The sequence below is a fragment of the Salmo salar genome, chromosome 09 (assembly GCF_965601325.2).
Source record: "Salmo salar chromosome 09, fSalSal1, whole genome shotgun sequence".
Classification (NCBI taxonomy): domain Eukaryota; kingdom Metazoa; phylum Chordata; class Actinopteri; order Salmoniformes; family Salmonidae; genus Salmo; species Salmo salar.
Window position 1 is genome coordinate 133,416,913 of NC_138299.1, and position 20,503 is coordinate 133,437,415.

Sequence of the window (20,503 nt, forward strand, 5' to 3'; positions counted from 1 at the left end):
TACTTGGGCCTATAGCCTATTCATAGGCTAAATCATTTTAAGTAGCCTAGTCCTTTTACTAACCAGCAATACCCACTGCTCGGTTTCTGACTGTTCATATTAGTATTGATTTTTTTACCTTTATTTAACCAGGAAAACCCCATGTGAGACTCAGTCTCTTTCAAGGGAGACCTTGCCACGAAGACAGAAACAATCAATACATTACACAATTAAAACTTACAACAATACAACCTAAAAAAGCATTTACACTCCTCCATAAGAGTCTCCCATCAAATTGTTCAATTAATTCAGTGGCACTTACCCGAAAGGGCTTTGTAGATGAACGCATACAAATGTAGCTTTCTGCGCATATAAAGTCAGGTCCATGCAACAATGGTGGGTGAGTGACTTGGTATTTGTAATAAAGTGCAAGGATGCATGATAAACAGAGTCCTGTCTCTAAGACAGAGGAGGCTGCATGATAAACAGAGTCCTGTCTCTAAGACAGAGGAGGCTGCATGATAAACAGAGTCCTGTCTCTAAGACAGAGGAGGCTGCATACATATACAGTTGAAGTCGGAAGTTTACATACACTTAGGTTGGAGTCATTAACTTGTTTTTCAACCACTCCACAAATTTCTTGTTAACAAACTATTGTTTTGGAAAGTCGGTTAGCACATCTACTTTGTGCATGACACAAGTACATTTTCCTACAATTGTTTACAGGCAGATTATTTCACTTATAATTCACTGTATCACAATTCCAGTGGGTCAGAAGTTTACTGTGCCTTTAAACAGCTTGGAAAATTCCAGAAAATTATGTCATGGCTTTAGAAGCTTCTGATAGGCTATTTGACATAATTTGAGTCAATTGGAGGTGTACCTATGGATGTATTTCAAGGCCTACCTTCAAACTCGGTGCCTCTTTACTTGACATCATGGGAAAATCAAAAGAAATCAGCCAAGACCTCCACAAGTCTGGTTCATCCTTGGGAGCAATTTCCAAACGCCTGAAGGTACCACGTTCATCTGTACAAACAATAGTACGCAAGTATAAACACCATGGGACCACGCAGCTGTCACACCACTCAGGAAGGAGACGCATTCTGTCTCCTAGAGATGAACGTACTTTGGTGTCAAAAGTGCAAATCAATCCCAGAACAACAGCAAAGGACCATTAAGATGCATCGGTCCGTGGAACCCCTAACCGATCCAAATGTATATACTCTGTCAGAAAAACGTCATGAATCGTTGGTTCACAAATTTTTTTGTTGCTCATATTACTTTTTTTCTACCTTCTAAAAATACCTCATATTTTGTGACAACTGCGTTAATCTACAAGTCATTTTACATTCCGAACAACCTCAATATCAGCAGCCTAGTCACACTGTGCACTGTGCTCTGCTTTACGGTCTGACCAACTTATTCCTGATCTTGCACATCTGTGTGGCACCTTCAGCATTCAAATGCTTGTAAAATGGCTTGCGCAATATTAGGCTTTATTATTGAGTGACAACCAATTGATTTGATAGGTTATTGTTGTCAAATGCGCTGTTGAAAGTGGGGTTTTACCGGAATATAAGTAAGGTACCAAAGACACAACTCATCTGGCTAATGGCCCAAATGCTGAACAGGGTTTACATCTGATTTTATTTTAATCAGGCTCACCATCAGTAATAGTTTTGGTAGTTTTGCTTTATACAATCAGTGTATATGGTCATTTTTAGATATACAGGGTAAAGTTGATAATTTCATAATGATGACAGCCATCATCACTTTTGCGAGGGAAGCGGCACTGCATTGTCGAAACGGGAGGAGCTCGCTCCATAAAAACTTCCAAACGGTCAAAATCATTCCATTTTGAGACTGGGTGAAATCCGAAGTTCTGCTATATATTCATTAGCTATGTCATGGCTAATTTGTAAAGATACATATTGATACATTACTAGCTCACTTTTAAGTGGGTGATGGTTTAAAGCATTCATTGCCTCCCCCTAATCTAATAGTGGGGTGGTAGATGCCCACTAGTATCCCTTATGGCTCAGGTGACTACATACACCATAGACATATATATACAGACAGACAGACCGACAGACGTCAGCTCAAATAGATCCCGCTCATGAGCTCCATCAGAAGCAGATTTTAATTTAGTATGGTAAATGAATGTTTATTCACGAAATCTCATCGATTTGTTTGTCTAATCAAACCAAATCGCTTCAAATTATTTCAAACTAAAGCGTATCGTTCCTGCATTGTATCGGTGCCATGATATGTACGAATCGTCTTGAAAGATGTACATCCCTACCTACTATTTAACCTTTATTTAACTAGGCAAGTCAGTTAAGAACAAATTCCTATTTACAATGTCGGCCTACCCCAGCCAAACCCTAACCCGGGCGACGCTGGACCAATTGTGCGCTGCACCTATGGGACTCCTAATCACGGCCGGTTGTGATACAGCCTGGAATTAAACCAGGGTCTGTAGTGACACCTCTCGCACTGAGATGCGGTGCCTTAGACCGCTCTGCCACTTGGGAGCCCTATAGGTCTGTTATTTGTTTTTCATAACTGACTGTTATCTCATAGTTGGGCTGCTGTTTTCTAGCTCACTGACATCACAGCTAACCTGTTATCAGCCATCAGGACAAATCATTATGCTGTAGTAGAGAACTATATTGAAGAACATATGTGGCCTCATTTACGGTTACAATACTGAAGGCCGATTTGCTCCAGCTCTGCACTGAATGTTATTCAAACAAGGTTGTTTTCCTACTAGCCGGATTAGGTACCCTGTATTCATAGGCCTTGCAGATTTGTGTTTGCAGCTTTTGTCTGGATTCTGGAATGAATCAATCCTTTACTGGCGAATGAGAACAGGGCTGGTTGAGCAAGGTAGTAGGTCACTGTGGTCTGGGTAGGAAGCAATACAAACAGTATTGCAGGGTTGGTAGCCTACTGCTACAAACATTCATCACTGCAAACAGAACAACAGACATATGGTGTTTGTACTGATGACAAGGTTAGTTATGGGGAATTTCTCTCTTTTAGAAGTCAATTGCCATAAGACTCCCACTTGTCTTGTTGAAGGTCTGCCCTCATATGATTATCAAAGTCAGTCAATGATCTACTTGTCTTGGGATGTGAGGTTAATGTAGGGCAACGGAATTGTGCTGAGACTCAGATTTTTCACTTAAAATGTATGCCAAACAAAAACCATTGATTTCAAGCTCTGCATAAGGACTATTCTTAACAATTTACACAGAACATTTTACAAAAACATATTCACTGGAAGATTGCATATTTGGGTATTATTCTATACACTGGCTATTAAGTAAGCATTTCACTGTAAGGTCTACACTTGTTGTATTTGGCGCATGTGACAAATAACATTTTTATTTGATTTTAGATTTTATTATTTTAATGAGCTCCACCACCAAACAAGACCTAATTTGGTTGGTCCGGACACGACCAAATCTGAATCAATCATAGATGTTTGTTTCACAAGTTTGGACATCCAAAGTACAGCACAGTGCAGTAGAGTTCAGTAGAGTATACTGCAGTACATTATAGTGTATTCAACTCTAGTGTGCTCAACTGTGTACTGTACTCCACTACTCTACTGTACAGGAATGTACTGAACTATACTCGACCTCTTTACTGTGCTCCACTGTACTGTTCCGTCCAAACTTGTGAAACATGGACGTCTATGATTAATTCAGATTTTGTCCGTACCAAATGGACGTATATGTTTGGGCCACATGAAGGCTGGTCTAGACGTCTGTGGACATTTTAAATCAAGGCTGGTTGGGACCAGACCAAAAAACGATGTCTGTGGACGTTGAAATCAAGGCCAGGGCAGACTGACCAAATTTAATCTACATTTCAATGTCAATGGACTTCCGGTGTTGGTCGGTGCTCAGTGGGTGAGGATGCTGGTTACAGTAAATGGAAAGAGAGGCTCATGGGTAGGTGTAAGAGCCGGGAGAGGGAAGTAGGTAAAGGGAAGGATAGGGACTGCAGAAATTCTGTTACAATTTTTTTTTTCTGAACTTCTGTTACTGATTTGGTAAAATTATTTCCTGTTTTAGTCACTTATCAATTATTTTTATGGATTATTATCAGTAAAAACATGAACTAATTGATAGGTCTACCTTGTTACTTTTGTGAACTTTAATTATCCTCCCTCCTTATATGGGAGAACATTTAGAAAATATCGTAACGATATGTGGGTTTTTGGTAACGGAATTCCAAGACACAAGCCAATGTTTTATTTTGATGTACAGTGCCAGTCAAAAGTTTGGACACACCTACTCATTCAAGGGTTTTTCTTAAATTTTTACTATTTTCTACATTGTAGAATAATAGTGAAGACATCAAAACTGTGAAATAACACATATGGAATAATGTAGTAACCAAAAAAGTGTTAAACAAATCAAAATATATTTTAGGTTCTTCAAAGTAGTCACCCTTTGCCTTGATGACAGCTTGGCACTCGCTTGGCATTCTCTCAACCAGCTTCATGAGGAATGCTTTTCCAACAGTCTTGAAGGAGTTCCCACCTATACTGAGCACTTGGCTGCTTTTCCTTCACTCAATTGGGTTGAGGTCGGGTGATTGTGGAGGCCTGGTCATCTGATGCAGCACTCCATCACTCTCCTTCTTGGTCAAATAACCCTTACACAGCCTGGAGGTGTTTTGGGTCATTGTACTGTTGAAAAACAAATGATAGTCCCACTAAGTGCAAACCAGATGGGATGGTGTATCGCTGCAGAATGCTGTGATAGCCATGCTGGTTAAGTGTGCCTTGAATTCTAAATAAATCACACACCATGTCACCAGCAAAGCACCATCACACCACCACCTCCATTCTTCACGGTGGAAACCACACATGCTGAGATCATCCGTTCACCTACTCTGCGGCTCATATAGACGCGCCGGTTGGAACCCAAAATCTCACATTTGGACTCATCAGACCAAAAATCAGGTTTCCACCAGTCTAATGTCCATTTGCTCGTGTTTCTTGGCCCAAGTAAGTCTCTTCTTCTCATTGGTGTCCTTTAGTAGTGGTTTCTTTTCAGCAATTCGACCACGAAGGCCTGATTCACACAGTCTCCTCTGAACAGTTGATGTGTCTGTAACTTGAAGTCTGAAGCATTTATTTGGGCTGCAATCTGAGGTGCAGTTAACTCTAATGAACGCATCCTCTGCAGCAGAGGTAACTCTGGATCTTCCTTTCCTGTGGCGGACCTCATGAGAACCAGTTTCATCATAGCGCTTGAGGGTTTTTGCGGCTGCACTTTAATAAACTTTCAACGTTCTATACATTTTCTGGATTGACTGACCTTCATGTTTTAAAGTAATGATGGACTGTCATTTCTCTTTGCTTATTTGAGCTGTTCTTGCCATAATATGAACTTGGTCTTTTACCAAATAAGGCTATCTTCTGTATAGAACCCCTACCTTGTCACAACACAACTGATTGGCTCAAACGCAAGAAATTCCACAAATGAACTTAACAAGGCACACTTGTTAACCTCTTACATCTAGACGTTCCGCTAGCGGAACACCTGCTCCAATATCCAATGATAGGCGTGGCGCGAATTACAAATTCCTCAAAAATACAAAAACTTCAATTTTTCAAACATATGACTATTTCACAGCATTTTAAAGACAAGACTCTCCTTTATCTAACCACACTGTCCGATTTCAAAAAGGCTTTACAGCGAAAGCAAAACATTAGATTATGTCAGGAGAGTACCCAGCCAGAAATAATCAGACACCCATTTTTCAAGCTAGCATATAATTTCACAAAAAACAAAACCACAGCTAAATGCAGCACTAACCTTTGATGATCTTCATCAGATGACACACCTAGGACATTATGTTATACACTACATGCATGTTTTGTTCAATCAAGTTCATATTTATATCAAAAACCAGCTTTTTACATTAGCATGTGACGTTCAGAACTAGCATACCCCCCGCAAACCTCCGGTGAATTTACTAAATTACTCACGATAAACGTTCACAAAAAGCATAACAATTATTTTAAGAATTATAGATACAGAACTCCTTTGTGCAATCGAGGTGTCCGATTTTAAAATAGCTTTTCGGTGAAAGCACATTTTGCAATATTCTGAGTAGATAGCCCAGCCATCATGGCTAGCTATTTAGACACCCACCAAGTTTAGCCCTGACCAAACTCCGATTTACTATTAGAAAAGTTTGATTACCTTTGGTGTTCTTCGTCAGAATGCACTCCCAGGACTGCTACTTCAATAACAAATCTTGGTTTGGTTCAAAATAATCCATTGTTATATCCAAATAGCGGCGTTTTGTTCATGCGTTCAAGACACTATCCGAAGTGTAAATAAGGGTCACGAGCATGGCGCATTTCGTGACAAAAGATTTCTAAATATTCCATTACCGTACTTCGAAGCATGTCAACCGCTGTTTAAAATCAATTTTTATGCCATTTTTCTCGTAAAAAAGCGATAATATTCCGACCGGGAATCTGCGTTTAAGTAAAAAGACGAAAGAAAATAAAGTATGGGGTCGACTCGGGCACGAGCCTGAGTCTCACAGTACTGTGACCAGCCACTATCCAAACGCGCTACTTTTTTTCAGCCAGAGCCTGCAAAGCCACGATTCAGCTTTTTGCCGCCTTCTGAGAGCCCATGGGAGCCGTAGGAAGTGTCACGTAACAGCAGAGATCCCCTGTAATGGATAGAGATAATCAAGAAGGCCAAGAAATTGTCAGACAGGGCACTTCCTGCATGGAATCTTCTCAGGTTTTGGCCTGCCAAATGAGTTCTGTTATACTCACAGAAACCATTCAAACAGTTTTAGAAACTTTGGAGTGTTTTCTATCCAAAGCTAATAATTATATGCATATTCTAGTTTCTGGGCAGGAGTAATAATCAGATTAAATCGGGTACGTTTTTTATCCGGCCGTGAAAATACTGCCCCCTTGCCATAACAGGTTAATTGAAATGCATTCAAGGTGACTACCTCATGAAGCTGGTTAAGAGAATGCCAAGTGTCCAAAGTTGTCATCAAGGCAAAGGGTGACTTCTTTGAAGATTCTCACATAGAAAATATATTTGTTTAACACTTTTTTGGTTACTACATGATTCCATATGTGTTATTTCATAGTTCTGATGTCTTCACTATTATTCTACAATGTTGAAAATAGTAAAAATAAAGAAACTCTGTAATGAGTAGGTGTGTCTAAACTTTTCGCTGGAACTCTATTTCTAATAACTTGTAATACTTTTTCTAAGACCCCTTTTCCATCTGTTTGACATGTTTCCACTTCACTTTTTCCACTTAATTTCAGGCTTCTGCTCATTTAAAAGTTTCAAGTTTGCTAGTCAGAAAAGTCTGTGTAGCCTTCTCCCGCTAAAATGAACGATATGCATCTTCTAGTGATCTATTGATACGACAGTCACAAAGCGAGTGATGAACTGGAAACACTGCTGGTTTGTCAGTCGGCTGTCTGTCCCTCCGCTTGGTACCTGTGTTGTTTTTGTTATCTGTGGTTGGCTGCAGTCAAATTTCTTTTCACGGAGGAGGGAGAGCATGATGCTCCTTCATCTCCTGGGAGTGAATTTACACGTCCCAGTTGATGTAAGTGGTAACAATGAGTTGAAATCCACTTAATTACTGTTTTTGGGCACATTCATTTATTTTATGTTGCGTGTTTCAACTTTCATATAGCCAGCCACGGAGTCGGATGCATAGGCCATTTACTTTCCTTTGATTGGCGACCGAACAGCAAATGTTGACTAGTTTATAAAAGGTGTCGAACTGACTAAATAAAGTAAATCTCCTTATATCCCTTCGCTATTTTTAAATCATACAATATGGTTATGTCCATGGTATTGCTTTGGGACAAGTAAAACAAATCTCGTTTGTTTATTAGGTACACCACCCTGTTCACAAATGGTTCGCTCCTACAGCCAATGAGTCACGTGACTGTGGCTTGCTAAATAAAGCAGGTAGATGGGCATAGAGGCATTCAGTTACTGTTCGAATGAACGTTATAATGGGCAAAATGAGTGACCTTAGTGACTTTGAGCGTGGTATACTCGTCGGTACAGGGCGCGCCTGTTCCAGTATCTCAGAAACGGCCTGGCTCCTGGGCTTTTCACGCACGACAGTGTCTAGGGTTTACCAAGAATGGTGCGACAAACAAAAACATCCAGTCAGCGGCAGTCCTGTGGGCGAAAAAAAAAAAAAAAAAAAAAAAAAAAAAAAGCTTGTTGATGAGAGGTTGAAGGAAAATGGCAAGAATCGTGCAAGCAAACAGGTTGGCAACAAACAGACTAATAATGGCTCCATACTAGAGGTCGACCGATTCATCGGAATGGCCGATTAATTGGGGCCGATTTTGAAGTTTTCATAACAATCGGAAATCGGTATTTTTGGACGCTGATTTGGCCGAATTTTTTTTTTTATTTTTATTTTTTTATTAAAAAAATAAAAATTTATTTTTTTATTTTTTTAAGACCTTTTATTTAACTAGGCAAGTCAGTTAAGAACACATTCTTATTTTCAATGACAACCCACCGTTCCTAGTCTAACTGCCTTGTTCAGGGTCAGAACGACAGATTTTTACCATGCCAGCTCGGGGATTCAATCTTGCAACCTTACTAGTCCAACGCTCTAACCACCTGCTTTACATTGCACTCCACGAGGAGCCTGCCTGTTACCCGAATGCAGTAAGAAGCCAAGGTAAGTTGCTAGCTAGCATTAAACTTATCAAAAAAACAATCAATCAATCATAATCACTAGTTAACTACACATGGTTGATGATATTACTAGTTTATCTAGCCTGTCCTGCATTGCATATAAACGCTTAGGTACACGTTGCTCCAACCATAAACATCAATGCCTTTCTTAAAATCAATACACAAGTATATATTTTTAAACCTGCATATTTAGTTAATATTGCCTGCTAACATGAATTTCTTTTAACTAGGGAAAATGTGTCACTTCTCTTGCAACAGAGTCAGGGTATATGCAGCAGTTTGGGCCGCCTGACTCGTTGCAAACTGTGAAGACTATTTCTTCCTAACAAAGACAGCCGACTTCGCCAAACGGGGGATGATTTAACAAAAGCGCATTTGCGAAAAAAGCACAATCGTTGCACGACTGTACCTAACCATATACATCATTTGCCTTTCTTAAAATCAATACACAGAAGTATATATTTTAAAACCTGCATATTTAGCTAAAAGAAATCCAGGTTAGCAGGCAATATTAACCAGGTGAAATTGTGTCACTTCTCTTGCGTTCATTGCATGCAGAGTCAGGGTATATGCAACAGTTTGGGCCGCCTGGCTCGTTGCGAACTAATTTGCCAGAATTTACATAATTATGACATAACATTGAAGGTTGTGCAATGTAACAGGAATATTTAGACTTAGGGATGCCATCCGTTAGATAAAATACGGAACGGTTCCCTATTTCACTGAAAGGAAAAACGTTTTGTTTTCGAGATGATAGTTTCCGGATTCGACCATATTAATGACCAAAGGCTTGTATTTCTGTGTGTTATTATGTTATAATTAAGTCTATGATTTGATAGAGCAGTCTGACTGAGCGGTGGTAGGCAGCAGCAGGCTCGTAAGCATTCATTCAAACATCACTTTCGTGCGTTTTGCCAGCAGCTCTTCGCTGTGTTTCAAGCATTGCACTGTTTATGACTTCAAGCCTATCAACTCCCAAGATTAGGCTGGTGTAACCAATGTGAAATGGCTAGCTAGTTAGCGGGTGCGCGCTAATAGCGTTTCAAACGTCACTCGCTCTGAGACTTGGAATAGTTTTTCCCCTTGCTCTGCATGGGTAACGCTGCTTCGAGGATGGCTGTTGTCGATGTGTTCCTGGTTCGAGCCCAGGTAGGAGCGAGGAGAGGGACGGAAGCTATACTGTTACACTGGCAATACTAAAGTGCCAATAAGAACATCCAATAGTCAAAGGTATATGAAATACAAATCGTATAGAGAGAAATAGTCCTATAATTCCTATAATAACTACAACCTAAAACTTCTTACCTGGGAATATTGAAGACTCATGTTAAAAGGAACCACCAGCTTTCATATGTTCTCATGTTCTGAGCAAGGAACTTAAATGTTAGCTTTCTTACATGGCACATATTGCACTTTTACTTCTCCAACACTTTGTTTTTGCATTATTTAAACCAAATTGAACATGTTTCATTATTTATTTGAGGCTAAATTGATTTTATTGATGTATTATATTAAGTTAAAATAAGTGTTCATTCAGTATTGTTGTAATTGTCATTATTACGTTTGTAAAAATCGGCCGATTTAATCGGCAGCGGCTTTTTTGGTCCTCCAATAATCGGCATCGGCGCTGAAAAATCATAATCGGTCGACCTCTACCCCATACAACAGTGGTGTGCAGAACGACATCTCGGAACGCACAACTCGTCAGTCCTTGTCACGGATGGGCTATTGCAGCAGGCGACCACATTGGGTTCCACTCCTTTCAGCTAAAAACAAGAAGAAGCCACTTCAGTGGGCACGCGATCACCAACACTGGACAATTGAGGAGAGGAAAAATAATCCCGGTTGCGTCATGCTGATGGCAGAGTCAGGATTTGTCATAAGCAGCATGAGTCCATGGCTTCATCCTGCCTGGTGTCAATGGTACAGGCTGGTGGTAGTGGTGTAATGGCATGGGGAATGTTTTCCTGGCATGTTAGGTCCCTTGATATCAATTGAGCAACGTTTCCATGCCCCAAAGAATTCAGGCTGTTCGGGAGGCAAAGTGGGGTCTCACCCGGTACTAGCGATTATCTGCGGCTACATTTTGAAAACATTCAATGAAGATGTTGAATCCTCACTGCAGGAACAGTAGGTAGTGTTAAGAGAGCTTCATTCTGGTCCAAAATATGATAACAGATTGAAGGTTATAAAAGGTAATGATACTTCTATGGTATTATTGAAGATATTGATATAGGCCTACTGATTTCATTAAAGTGTCAAATGTAGTAGTCAACTGCTGCTTTCTGTGTAGCAAAGACCATTTTTAACACCTGCTTCATTCTTCAAAACCTGTAGGTCTATTCATGGGCACCTGACTTTGTGCACCCCCACTTTTATACAATCTGTCGTGGGGTCTTACCACTGAAAATGTTAGCATTTTTAAAACCATTTTCCTGCAATTCTATATTGTTTCTCAGGCTGTACATATGACTTTATTCTCAAGAGGACAGGTTTAATGTTAAAAAGGTTATCTTATTTAAAAAATTGTCTTGATCGTATAGGGCTAGGCCTAGACGATATCCGAAGAACACACTGAATTCATTTTTACTTAATACCACATCTCATTTGACCAATCTGGGAGGTAAAATCTTTAAAGTATTCAATCATTTAGTGTAGTGTATTTTGGATGGAATCGAGCCATTTGAATGTACCAGAGGCCACCAAAATAGAGCTCGTTCTGCAAAGTAGCTAGCCGGAACTCCCTGGCTGGCTACTTTTTCCCTATTTGGCTGGCTACTCCATGTACTTAGGGAAAACACTGGATGAGGGTGTGTTTAGCCTATTCCAGGAGAGAATGACTTCCCTCTCTCATTGAAGCCACGGAAGTTCAAGGCCAACCACGGTACTGCAGGTATTGGTAGCAGAAAACAGGATCCCCATTATAGTGAATGGAAAAATGGCAATCTTTATGTAAATTGAAAAAACATCTAAGACAATCATGGCATCAATAATTGCTTCTAATACACCAGATGTATGTCATTGAACCAATTATTTTAAAATAGCACACAGAAGAAATTCTAAGGATAATTTAGTTGCTACAGTACAAGTACCCGGTCGGCCTTCAACTCAATGAGAGGGTGCAGACTGCAATGCCACTTCCTGGAGTTGCTCAAACTGCGCATGTTATGTTTCCATGAGACGTCATCTTAACCGACTTCATTTGGCTTTAATGCACTATTGAGTATTCACATAGGAATGAATGGTGTCACATGATTGATGGCTTTGTCCATTCATACACTACATGACCAAAAGTATGTGGGACATCTGCTCGTCGAACATCTCATTCAAAAAATCATGAGCATTAATATGGAGTTGGTCCCCCCTTTGCTGCTATAACAGCCTCCACTCTTCTGGGAAGGCTTTCCACTAGATGTTGGAACATTGCTGTGGGGACTTGCCTCCCTTCAGCCTCAAGAGCATTAGTGCTCTTGTGCTGATGTTGCTTCCAGAGGCTGTTTGGAACTCAGTAGTGAGTGTTGCAACTGAGGACAGAGTTTTACGCGCTACCGTTTCAGTACTTGGCAGTCCCGTTCTGTGAGCTTGTATTGCCTTCCACTTCACAGCTGAGCCATTGTTGCTCCTCGATGTTTCCACCTCAAAATAACAGCACTTACAGTTGACCGGGGCAGCTCTAGCAGGGCAAATATTTGATGAACTGACTTGTTGGAAAGGTGGCATCCTATGACTGTGCCACGCTGAAAGTCACTGAGCTCTTCAGTTAGGCCATTCTACTGCCAATGTTTGTCTGTGTAGATTGCATGACTGTGTGATAGATTGTATACACCTGTCAGCAACTGTTTTGGCTGAAATAGCCGAATCCACAAATTTGAAGGGGTGTCTACATACTTTTGTATATATCGTGTATATACAGTCATTGGTGTATCCTGCCTGGAGGGAGGATGTGGAGGGTGGGGCTGATTGAGCTCATGACAGGACCTCTAGCCTATGTCTGGAGGATGTTTGCTCTCAGATATTGTCTACTATGACATGTTGTCATATGATATTAATATTGCAGGTGCTGCCAGGCAAATCGTTATACACAAAAAAGTCACTATAAGATTACTATTATAACGGAGCATTGTTGCAATGCACACTGTACAGTTTATGTCATGCTAAGGTTATTAGCCAGTGTCCATAGAGGCACTGTCAGAGACATAGCCTAGGCCTGTTGCACCCTGCTGGTGTCACCATAGGGGACTAAGCCCTTGGGAACTATTCTAACATCCCTAAAGTACTCTCTAAACAGGCTCACATGGGGCACTGCCCTGTTGATCTGTTTCACCACAGCTGTCACCTTAGCACAACTAGACTGGGGTTTACACACACCCTGCCATTAAACAGCCATGCAAGGCAGTCCAACAAGTGTTGCAATGTTTCCTCTACCATGACTCAAGTAAAATATTATGAACTGTAGAAATATATTTTGCCGCCATAAGACCTGGCATCAAATAGATTTATAATAACCCACCAAAAAACTGTCTTGTGGTTTTATATCTAAACTTTTCAATTCAAAGTTTATTTGTCATGTGTGCCGAATACAACAGGTGTAGACCTTACAGTGAAATGCTTACTTACAGGCTCTAACCAATAGTGCAAAAAAGGTGTTAGGTGAACAATAGGTAAGTAAAGAAATAAAACAACAGTAAAAAGACAGTGAAACAGTAGCTAGGCTATATACAGTAGCAAGGCTATAAAAGTAGCGAGGCTACATACAGACACCGGTTAGTCAGGCTGATTGAGATAGTATGTACATGTAGATATGGTTAAAGTGACTATGCATATATGATGAACAGAGAGTAGCAGTAGCGTAAAAAAGGGGTTGGCGGGTGGTGGATGGCGGGACACAATGTAGATAGCGCGGTTACCCAATGTGTGGGAGCACTGGTTGGTCGGCCCAATTTGAGGTAGTATGTACATGAATGTATATTTAAAGTCACTATGTGTATATGATAAACAGAGAGTAGCAGCAGTGTAAAAAGAGGGGTTGGGGGGCACACAATGCAAATAGTCCGGGTAGCCATTTGATTACCTGTTCAGGAGTCTTATGGCTTGGGGGTAAAAACTGTTGAGAAGCCTTTTTGTCCTAGACTTGGCGCTCCGGTACCGCTTGCCATGCGGTAGTAGAGAGAACAGTCTATGACTGGGGTGGCTGGGGTCTTTGACAATTCTAAGGGCCTTCCTCTGACACCGCCTGGTGTAGAGGTCCTGGATGGCAGGCAGTTTAGCCCCAGTGATGTACTGGGCTCTACGAACTACCCTCTGTAGTGCCTTGCGGTCAGAGGCTGAGCAATTGCCGTACCAGGCAGTGATGCAACCAGTCAGGATGCTCTCGATGTTGCAGCTGTAGAACCTTTTGAGGATCTCAGGACCCGGCCCGGTCTCTGACCACCTCCCTATAGGCTGTCTCGTTGTTGTCCCTGATCAGGTCTACCACTGTTGTGTCGTCTGCAAACTTAATGATGGTGTTCGAGTCGTGCCTGGCCATGCAGTTGTGGGTGAACAGGGAGTACAGGAGGGGACTGAGCACGCACCCCTGTGGAGCTTCAGTGTTGAGGATCAGCGTGGCAGATGTCTTGCTACCTACCATCACCACCTGGGGGCAGCCCGTCAGGAAGTCCAGGATCCAGTTGCAGAGGGAGGTGTTTAGTCCCAGGATCCTTAGCTTAGTGATGAGCTTTGAGGCCACTATGGTGTTGAATGCTGAGCTGTAGTCAATGAATAGCATTATTTTTGTCCAGGTGGGAAAAGGCAGTGTGGAGTGCAATAAAGATTGCATCATCTGTGGATCTGTTTGAGTGGTATGCAAATTGGAGTGGATCTTGGGTTTCTGGGATAATGGTGTTGATGTGAGCCATGACCAACCTTTCAATGCACTTCATTGCTACAGACATGAGTGCTACGGGTCTGTAGTCATTTAGGCAGGTTGCCTTTGTGTTCTTGGGCACAGGGACTATGGTGGTCTGCTTGAAACATGTTGGTATTACAGACTCAATCAGGGACATGTTGAAAATGTTAGTGAAGACACCTGCCAGTTGGTCAGCACATGCCCGGAGCACACGTCCTGGTAATCCATCTGGCCCCGCAGCCTTGTGTATGTTGACCTGTTTAAAGGTCTTACTCACGTCGGCTACGGAGAGCGTGATCAAACAGTCATCCGGAACAGCTGATGCTCTCATGCATGCCTCAGTGTTGCTTGCCTCGAAGCGAGCATAGAAGTGATTTAGCTCGTCTGGTAGGCTCGTGTCACTGGGCAGCTCACGGCTGTGCATCCCTTTAGTCTGTTATAGTTAGCAAGCTCTGCCACATAAGACGAGCGTTGGAGCCGGTGTAGTATTATTCAATCTTAGCCCTGTATTGACGCTTTGCCTGTTTGATGGTTCGTCGCAGAGCATAGCAGGATTTCTTGTAAGCTTCCGGGTTAGAGTCCCGCACCTTGAAAGCGGCAGCTCTACCCTTTAGCTCAGTGCGAATGTTGCCTGTTATCCATGGCTTCTGGTTGGGGTATGTATGTACAGTCACTGTGGGGACGACGTCCTCGATGCATTTATTGATAAAGCCAGTGACTGATGTGGTGTACTCCTCAATGCCATCGGAAGAATCCCGGAACATGTTCCAGTCTGTGATAGCAAAACAGTCCTGTAGTTTAGCATCTGCTTCATCTGACCACTTTTTTATAGACCGAGTCACTGGTGCTTCCTGCTTTAATTTTAGCTTGTAAGCAGGAATCAGGAGGATACAGTTGTGGTCGGATTTACCAAATGGAGGGCGAGGGAGAGCTTTGTACGTGTCTCTGTGTGGAGTACAGGTGATCTAGAATTCTTTCCCCTCTGGTTGCACATTTAACATGTTGATAGAAATTTGGTTGAACTGATTTGTTTCCCTGCATTAAAGTCTCCGGCCACTAGGAGCGCCGCCTCTGGGTGAGTGGTTTCCTGTTTGCTTATTTCCTTATACAGCTGACTGAGTGTGGTCTTAGTGCCCGCATCTGTCTGTGCTGGTAAATAAACAGCCACGAAAAGTATGGCTGAAAACTCTCTAGGCAAATAGTGTGGCCTGCAATTTATCACAATATACTCTACATCAGGCGAGCAAAATCTAGAGACTTCCTTAGATTTTGTGCACCAGCTGTTTACAAATATGCAGAGACCACCCCCCCTCGTCTTACCGGAGTGTGCTGTTCTATCTTGCCGGTGCAGCGTGTATCCCGCTAGCTGAATATCCATGTTGTCATTCAGCCATGATTCCATGAAACATAGGATATTACAGTTTTGAAGTCCCGTTGGTAGGATATTCGTGATCGTACCTCGTGTAGTTTATTGTCCAATGATTGCACGTTGGCGCCTTCTCCGGGTCCTGACCAGGCATCCGGGTCTTTGTCCTCTGTACCTGCGTCGCTTTCTCTTGCAAATAACGGGGATGTCGACCCTGAGGGGTGTTTGGAGAATGTCTTGTGCGTCGTCCTTGTTGTAGAAAATATCTTTATCTAATCCGAGGTGAGTGATCGCTGTCCTGATATCCAGAAGCTCTTTTTTTGCTGTAAGATACGGTTGCAGAAACATTATGTACAAAATGAGTTAAAAATAACGCGAGAAAAACAAATAATTGCACCAGTAAAACTGCTGCCATTTCTTCTGGCGCCATTTTACAACAGTCTTTACCAGTCAACCAAAACCACAGTACCCAGAATTCATCTGCAGGCCAGACAGTTACAGTGATGCAGTCATTTGAGAGGATGTTCAACAGCTGCATGTACCACTCTGGCTTGTATTCTAGCTTGTCCTGGGCTGACTCAGTATTGTGTTAGTAAGGACTTACTCTGTGCTTTCTGGTATCTTTCCTCTCTCAGTGAGAAGTAGCCTAACACACACACATTTAACCCTGATGTGTGTGGATTAAACAGCCGCCATACTGGATATTACTTTTTTATTAACGGGTCCCTGGTAAATTATTACAGTCACTAACTAATGATGGCTGGATGGACACTCACTTCCTCTCCCCTCTGTTTCTCCTTCTCCTGTTCCCCTCCTTTCCCTCTGTGTCAAATACCTTCTGAAGATTCCTGTATTAGGGCCACATCCTGTAGTTGGCTAAATCACAAGCAGCCTCGTTAGCTGTCTCTGCTGTGTGTGTGTGTGTGTGTGTGTGTGTGTGTGTGTGTGTGTGTGTGTCGTTTGATTATGTAAACGCTGAATCTGCTGTGTTGCATCTTGCCCACATCACGCTGTCTAATATCATATGCACACAGCAGCATTTGTAACCTGAGGCTGGTAGGTGGCAGATAAAGAGCTGGCGTTGTTGTTTGTGCTGTTTCTCCTGTGAATTAGTGTGTGGGTGTGTACATTTGTACCCTGGATTGTGTCTGTTTAAGGATGACAGAGTGACTTGGCCTTGTTTGTGTGAGGGAGGAAGAGGGTTGAGTATCCTACTTCTATTGGGTTCAGGATTTCTGTTAGCTGGTAATAACCGGCTTTTGGACGATTTTAATAAAATTGACCAAAATAGAAAAGCCGAATTTTAATTTTTTTTTAAAATTATTTTTAATTTAAAAAAAATATATATATATATATTTTTTTTTAATTATTATTATTTTTTAAATAAAATTGATGCAGGCCAATTGTCCGGGAGAAGAAAAAATCTCATTGCGAATAATGCTTTTTAGACTTTTCATTGATTGAAATACCATTTGATGGAAATGCATTTGATTGGTCATGCTTATCGGTCTATACTCTATCGGTTACTTTGCGTAATTTAGTGGAATTAAATTGGCGTGTGTGTACAGGATATTTGTTATGCATCTTCTTTATCACACGTGTAAAGCATAGAGAGATACAAAGCCTTTGAGCGTTAGATCTGTCAGACAGCGCGAGCTGCTACTACAGCATCTCAAACAGCGGGTCACACACCACTTTGCAATGAGCAGTATGCATTTTCAAATCATACTTAAATGTTTGAAACCTGAAAGTTTTACTACATGTTATGAGGCATGTTTTACCTTGCTTCAAAGTAGCCTAGCCAAAATCTGACCATATCCTTGGAGGAAATGATTTTATATCAACTTTCTTTCATTGTCCAGTAGTTAAAGCACAATCCTAGTGATATTATCAACCCATGTAGTTGTGGCGTATTAGATCTCCACTCTTTCTAAATAATATTTTAATCTCTGTCACATGAAACTGCTCGCATGTGCAGTGTGCTTTTGACAGTTTTCCTGCTAATTGCGTTATGGAACAAACATTTACACTTAGCCTTGTGCGCATTGCTGCGTTTATAATCTGAAGAAATAATAGTTTTATCAACATTTTAAGCTAAACGTTCTGATCTGTTGCATCAGCCTCATTACTTTTTAATGTTGTTTATGCCTACTGGTTGTATGAATTTGGGATCTATCGTCCCAGAGTCTGTTTGGAATAGGCAATTATTTGTATCGACAAGCTGACCAATAGAATAGGCCTGGGTAAACCTTTCTACTGTGGGGACTATGGTCTATTGACAGGCTAGTGTTTAGCTGTTCCTTACTCGTCTTGTTGGCAGAGGAAAAGTACATGTGGACAGTTATTCTAACATCTTCAAAGTGTACATCATATTTCAGTAAGGACCACACATCGTTGCATCCTCGTCTTGCATGTTCTTCTAACATGAATTACGCTCGTTGATTTCTGTCTTTCTGAGCACCATGGATGGACGCCCTAGTCAGGTTAGGCACCCAATGCATATGGGTCCGGTAAATTTCTCAAATGTCTGGTAAATTAAAATTCTGCCGGTCAAACCCAGTCATGGCAACCTTCCAGAGGCCTACTGCCTGCCTGCCTGCCTGCCTGCCTGCCTGCCTGCCTGCCTGCCTGCCTGCCTGCCTGCTGTCTGGCTTTGTGCTGAAAACAACCTGGGAACGCTGCCTGAGTGGCAGGTGGCACCAGGCCACAGCAAACACATTCCTCCACCAGGCAGCCCTGGACTGGAGGAAAGGCTGGTGGTGGCCACAGCCTACTCTGCTCTGCCAGAGGCACTTTGCATTGTTAACACCTTTAGCCTACATCCTGGGTTTGGTGTAGATTTACGGACGTTCCTGACTCAAAGCATTAGGCCTGTGTTCATGCTGTTGCTTTCATGACCTCAACAGAAGTCAACACACTTTCTTTTGACAGTTTATTTTGTATGCTTGTCCACTTTCTTTAGGTTGTGGTTCCAGAATTAATACTGATGTCCTCGTAAGTGGTTTTCAAGCAGAGAGATCTTGAAATGTTTGCAGGAAAACATTTTGACATAAGGTACAATTTGTCATCCCTGTTCAGGAGGCATGCAGGACTATAACTACCTGAATGGAAACTGCCTGGAGATCACCATGGAACTGAGCTGCTGTAAATTTCCACCGGCTTCCGAGTTAAAGAAAGAGTGGGACTATAACAGGGAGTCACTCATTGCCTACCTGGAGCAGGTTGGCTTTCACAAGACACAGTATCACACTCAAACTTTTAAACTATCGCGCACACAATTTCATTGCACATATGACTAGCTGTAGTATTTCTAACCACTCTCTGGTTCTTACTACTGTACTCTATCTATCTATTTATTTATTTGAATTGAAGAGATTGTTTCATCTTGACATCCATTTGCAGTAGTTAGTTACTTCTAGGCAGCACTTCAGTTTTTTGAGCTTCATTTGTTCCCAGCTACTGAGGCAATAGAAAGTGTCTGAGATCTCTTCTGACGTTATCCTGTTGATCTCCCAGGTTCACATTGGAGTTCGAGGCTATGTGAACGAGGCTACCAATGGGACAGCTCTGCCTGATGTCAGCATCGTGGTGGCTGGCATCAACCATAACCTGACCACGGCCAAGTTTGGTGACTTCTACCGCCTGCTGCTTCCTGGGACGTACAATGTCTCAGCTGTAGCCACAGGGTGAGTACTGCTGGAGGAATGAACTCCTCTCCTGCTGCTACAGTAACTTGCAGGCACAGGGTACAGAAAATAAAGTCTTTAACAAAATAAATATACTCCTGATTTTAGTTCCTGTCTGTTTTCCTTGGAACGGATTTGTGTATGGTGTTTTCTTACATGAAGTAAATGTACATCTTGGAGCTTAATTTCCTCTAAGATATTTCCCCGTTCTGGAACTTTCCCATTATACCTGAAACTTCCTGGTGAAATGCATTTAAAAGATATCACCTGGATTTAGACACACTGCTGTGCACAGGGTTTTTACTTAGTTTTGTTGCATTTCTAATATGTTTTATTTTGACTGCAGCAAAATAAACATATTCAATATTTCTGTCTTCATAGGTACGTGTCCATGACAGTAGTTGGGGTTCAAGTGGTGGAGGGCAAGGCCACTGAGCTCAACTTCACCCTGGCACCCCTGGGAAATGAACCCACAGGTGGCATAACCGTACCCTTTACCACTACCACTGTCCCTACCACAACCTCTGTCCTTACCACAACCTCTGACCCTGACTCCACCACCATCGAGACCTCAAGCACCACTTCTGAGATGGGGACCTCTGGGGCCAACGAGAGCTACACTCCCCAGGAGGCTCAGCCCCCAGCCCAGCCTGAGCACCAGCCCATCCAGCCACAAGACTTCCGCCACCACCATTACAATGACATGGAGCTGTTCCTGCGCAGGTACTATTATGTTTGCTTTATAGGCTTGCCTTTGCAATTAAGTATTTCAAATGTTATGCTAACAAGTAATGTTAGGATGTGAGAGCTTTAATAAAATGTGAAATAGCCT

The 20,503-nt window shown here is 41.9% G+C and overlaps 1 protein-coding gene across 1 annotated transcript in view; it reads left to right on the forward strand.

The window, feature by feature from the left end:
• The window catches only part of cpda (carboxypeptidase D, a), a 42,218-nt gene that overhangs the window by 5,300 nt on the left and 16,415 nt on the right, over positions 1-20,503 (forward strand). Inside the window, exons 3-5 of the mRNA XM_014214420.3 lie at positions 19,064-19,206; positions 19,502-19,671; positions 20,053-20,394. Of these exons, the coding sequence (XP_014069895.2) occupies positions 19,064-19,206; positions 19,502-19,671; positions 20,053-20,394 (655 nt within the window). The remainder of the gene's footprint in view (positions 1-19,063; positions 19,207-19,501; positions 19,672-20,052; positions 20,395-20,503) is intronic.